Source organism: Cryptosporidium hominis (assembly GCF_000006425.1).
Source record: "Cryptosporidium hominis TU502 chromosome 6 CHRO016026, whole genome shotgun sequence".
NCBI classification, from domain to species: Eukaryota; Apicomplexa; class Conoidasida; order Eucoccidiorida; family Cryptosporidiidae; genus Cryptosporidium; species Cryptosporidium hominis.
Window position 1 is genome coordinate 613 of NW_667044.1, and position 5,274 is coordinate 5,886.

Here is a 5,274-nt window from a genome sequence, read left to right on the forward strand (position 1 = left end):
CATATAATAACAAAATAATAGTTTTAGTAAAAAAAAATTCTCTTTATATTTACATATCAATAATTCCTCATATTAATATAAATCAATAAAATATTCTCTTTAAAGTAGAAATAGTCCTGACCACATGTATATCATCTTTTTTAATTATAAAATTTTAACCCAAAATAAAGAAAATAATATTAATTAAGATATTTCTCTTAAAGGAAAAGAGACGAATAATAACCATAAGTATATTCAATAAGGATTCACAATATGTCTATTACCTGAATAACCTCCAACTCCACCTCCTCCTCCCCTATAAGATTTATAAGGATTACCATAATAACCACGCATATTAGGTCCATGACCTCCAGACATCATTCCTCCTCTAGAGTAACCCCCTCTAAATCCACCTCTTCCCATACCTCCTCTAAATCCACCACCTGGTCCCATTCCTCTTCCTCTATTATATCCTGGTATGTTCTTTCTTTTTGTTGAAACCTTAATTTGTCTACCTCTAAACATAGCTCCATCAAATTTTAAAGCAGTTTCGACAGCTTCAGGTTCACAAAATTCCAAGTAAGCAAATCCTTTTGGCATTCCTGTTCTTTTATCATTCATTATTGTAATTCTGTTAATACTTCCACAACTTTTAAATAAATCTTGTAATTCTGTTAATTTAGTACCATAATCAACATTTCCAATATATATTGATCTTTTCATTTCCTCATCATCAGCTGATCCTGGTAAATCAGTATCCATCATACTTTCTCCAACATTTTTATTTGATTCATCATTCAAAGATTTGTTATCACTTAAATCAAAAAGATTAGTTCCAATAGCACTGGGTGTTCCAGAAAGTCCAGATGAAGATGAAGAAGAATTGGAGGCGCCAATATTATTATTGTTATTATTATTATTAGCTCCTGTATTTGTTGGTCCTGAGATAATATCACTTCTTGATAAATTTGGATTATTTGCCATCTTAGTATCCTTTAATTCATTGTTAAATGATTCATCCAATCCAATTTGGTTAACTGAATCCATCTTACTGATAAGTCTCAGAAACCTTTTGTTAATTATATTACTTAATTATTCAGAGTTTCTCAATATTAGTATGTAATTCTAATCTCTTGTGGTTAAATTTGACTTAAATATATTCTGTATATTTTTTTCTACTTTGCTTTTATCTATCCTTCTTGCTAATTCAGAATGGTTCTCCTCCTATCTGGCAATTAGACTATTTTTTTCAAAGAGATTCTTAACCTATTCACCAGAAAACGTAGCAATATTTCAGATTCGTACTACGCGTAATATTTATATATATATAAATTTTATATTTCTAATTCCAACTATTTTTTCTATTTGTCTACTATTCGACTTTTTTATTTTTTATATATAAGTATTTTTATCTTTTTTTCCCTTTCCTTTTTTCTTACTTTACCTTAAATATTTACAAGTCCAAAATTATTCTTAGCTAAAGTTTATTATCAAAGTCTAATATGAAATAAAAACCCGCGCATTTTTTTTTCAATTTAATCATTTTGACTATACGTAGTCTTTTAAAACATATAAAGTATTAAATATATATATCATAATGAATTTTTTAAATAAGTTATGTGATAAATCAAAGTAATGAATAATTATAGTTAATATATTTTAAGAATTATTATAATATAATATATATTATTTTTAATAATAAATAACAATAACAATATAATAAAAATAACATTATAATAATACTAATATTAAATAATAATAATAATAATAATAATAATAATAATAATAGTATTAATGATATATTAATACTAATAATAATAATAATATAAATATTAATATTTATATTTTAAATAGCATAATATAGTATTTAAATAATAATAGTATAATAATAAAATAGAATTGATATAATTAGTATAAATATATAATTGAGTAGAAAAAAAATAATACAAATAAAATAATAAATTGACTAGGCTTTTATGTAATTAATAAAAATTATATGTGAAAAAAAAAATAATCTACTAATAATCATTCTAAAATAAATGTATATCAAATATTTACAAAGTTAATATTTAAAAGTGACTAAAAATTTGCGGATTGCAAATGTGTTTATGTTAATAATACTAATTCATGTATTTTGTATATAAATAACTTAATTTGAATTTCTTTCACTTTATTTAAAAAAAAAAATTAAATAGGGTAAAAATTAATATTGAGAATTGAGATGTAATATTTCTATAGATTCATAGAGAATAAAACAATCTGAATAATATTGAGGATTATTAAAAACGTAATTAATTAAATGAGTGGGAATAATTTGGAAGATAATATTTCAAAGAATAATAATGGAACAAAGAATGAAGATTATGATGAGAATGATAATGAAGATGATGATGAAGATATAACTTTTTTAATTTGCGGAGGAAATGAAGAAGGAGGATTGAAAGATTTTTCAAAATTGAATGATAAGATAAGTTCAACAGGTGGTGATAATGAAGTAGACAATTCAATTAATCCGGCTTCAGATGTTTTGAAGAAAGGAATGACGGATTGCAAACCTGGAAATACAGGAGCAAGTAATAGTAACTCTTCAAATATAAATAATCAAAAAATGAACACAGGAGACCAAAATTTACATGCTTTAAATGTTTCTAATACAATATATATTGACAATGAAGATACAGCCACAGAAGAAAATCCATGTAAAAATCTTCAAATGGTTTGGGATAATAACCCAGAGTTAAGGCCTTGGAGTAGATTACTGGATGTTTCACCTTGGTTTAATTATGGCTTTACAGAAAAAACATTTAAAGAATATATTATTAGACAATTAGGTATTAGATGGGAACGTATTAAGAAACAAAACATTGAAACAAGTGATGATTTACTAAACAAGAGTACAATAACATCTGGTATTTCTAACTCAAATAATGTGAATGCAAATTTAAATATTAATAATTCAAGTACTGGTTTACCAAATCCAAATATTAAGATGATGAATAATTTACCACCGCCACCACCTATAACAGGGTTCCCATCAAATATGATTTATTTCCCACCTCCACCCCCACCACACTTAAATCCACCAATTCCAGGTCATCCAAATATGTATCATCAACAGCACATGTTCAACAACTTTCCTCATCACATCCCTCATCATTCGCACATTCCACCTCCAATACCTTCTCATCAAATTATGCACCACCCTGGATTACCGCCAAATAATATGAATCCGGGCGCCAACACCGCATTTAATGCAAGGAGCAAAAAAAGACCTGCAGAGTAATTATTGAAATGTTTTAAATAGAAGCAATAAATATATATATACATATATATAAATATATTTTTTTTATTGATTATTTAGCTTTCTTAGGTTAAGCTGTTAAAACAATTATAATTATTAGATAAATAACTTTTTTTTAATTTTAATTATTAATTTTCCTCATTAATAAATTACCCAAGTTATTGAATTACTCAGTCATCATCTTTAGATTGTATTTTAGATGAGTTATACATTAAATTTTTGATTATTCAGTTAACTTAAAGAAATATATATATTTATCTGTGTGTTTATATTTATTTTCAAAATCTACTTTTCTAATGAAATATTATTTACTTCTCTAATAATTCTATTTTCATAAGTATAATAAATACATTATTATATACCGGTATTTTTCAATTTTATCATGAAATTTTGTTATTATTCTCATGTGGAAAAAATAATTATATGCATGTAATAAAATGACGTGTAAAATTAATTAAAGTTATTTGTGACAATTTTATTTTAAATTAAGCTAGAAAAAATTAATGTTGTTAAATTTTGATTACATGAATATTTTTAATTAATAATAATTTTAATATGATATATTACTAAAATTGGTGAAAAAAAAAATGAATGAAAAGATATTAAAGATAAGCACATTTTGATTTGTGTGCAATCAAAAAAAATTTGATTGAAAAAAAAAGCTGGAATAATATGAATCGTACTTAAGGGAATTAATTTTTTTAAAAGAAAAAAAGGTTTAATTTTAATTTTTAAAGGTGCATTTCAGAATATTTTGATAATTGTGGGACTAAAAATAAAATAAAATCAAGATTTAAATTATGAAGTAGTGATAAATTAATTACTAATAAAAAAAGTTAAGTCAAGTCAAATAAAGTTTACTTAAATAAAGGATAGAATTGAATTCAAACAGAGAAAGTTAAATTAAATTTAAAATGAAAAATTATTATGAAATAAATAATAAAATACCAAGAAGGTATAGCTTATCAAATAGTGAAAAAACTACATTGGGAAAAAGTTTATTACGATATATCCAAGTTTCACATTATTTTGAGAAGCCGACAGTAACCATACTTAATGAAAATGTAAGAAATGATTTAATTAATAAACAAAAGGAGGAGATAGAAAAAACGGATTTAGAGCAATCAGCAAAGAACAATGAAAAGAAATTATGGAGAGATATTAACTATAAGTTAGAAGAATGTATTGATGAAAGGGTAAATCTTCGTAATATTGATAAACAAAAGAACTGGTTAAAAAAAATGGTTGGTGAAGATCTTCCAGAAATTAAAACAAAAATTGAAAGAAAAATAAGCTTTGGTAAAAATAATCATGAAAATGCAAATCAATATATGGATGGAGAAAATAGTGATATGGAAGAAAATAACGAGCAAATTAGAGAAAAAAATGATATTGAAATACGAAATATTCATATAAAATCAGAAAAAGGGTTTCCTTTTTTAAATTTTCAATATAATAATATTGAAGAAACAGTAATAAAATGGAATCCTCCATCAATTAATAGTGTTTAAAAGAACGAGATTTTACTAGAAAACTAAGAGTAGTAAGAAAAGGTGAACCAATTAGTACTAATTATCATATTAGAAAAGATGAAATTGATGAAAATATTGAAATTTGTAAATATGATAATGAAACAAAAAGTGAAATGGAAAGTGATAATGAAAATCAATCATGTTACAAGATTCCTGTAATTGGCGAACTAACATCAGAACACGAGTTGAAAGACAAATTCAAGGAAGAAGATCATATATATTCACGACAATATTTGAATGAACTATAACGCGATACAATTACCATCGATTTTGTTTAAGGACTACCATACCCATCACCCATTTAAGAAGTGCGTAACCCACAATACGCTAATTTTAATAAACATCCAGCCTATTTTTGCCGATTCCTGTTCCAATCTATCCCCACATTTTCCCCCCCCCCTCCCTTTTACCATTGTTCCAGAATTTTGTAATCTTTAATCTCTCATACACTGTACTACCTTT

General features: G+C 24.9%; 3 protein-coding genes across 3 annotated transcripts; 2 read left to right on the forward strand and 1 right to left on the reverse strand.

The window, feature by feature from the left end:
* Positions 1-234: 234 nt before the first annotated feature.
* Chro.60057 (poly(A) binding protein II) lies at positions 235-1,026 on the reverse strand. Its single annotated transcript, XM_660566.1, has 1 exon — positions 235-1,026. The coding sequence occupies one exon, from the start codon at positions 1,024-1,026 to the stop codon at positions 235-237; it is 792 nt and encodes a 263-aa protein (XP_665658.1).
* Positions 1,027-2,278: 1,252 nt separating this feature from the next.
* On the forward strand, positions 2,279-3,262 carry Chro.60056 (CCAAT-box DNA binding protein subunit B). The annotated part of the gene is made up of 1 exon (XM_660567.1): positions 2,279-3,262. The coding sequence occupies one exon, from the start codon at positions 2,279-2,281 to the stop codon at positions 3,260-3,262; it is 984 nt and encodes a 327-aa protein (XP_665659.1).
* Positions 3,263-4,194: 932 nt separating this feature from the next.
* Chro.60055 (hypothetical protein) lies at positions 4,195-4,791 on the forward strand. The annotated part of the gene is made up of 1 exon (XM_660568.1): positions 4,195-4,791. The coding sequence occupies one exon, from the start codon at positions 4,195-4,197 to the stop codon at positions 4,789-4,791; it is 597 nt and encodes a 198-aa protein (XP_665660.1).
* The last annotated feature ends 483 nt before the right edge of the window (positions 4,792-5,274 follow it).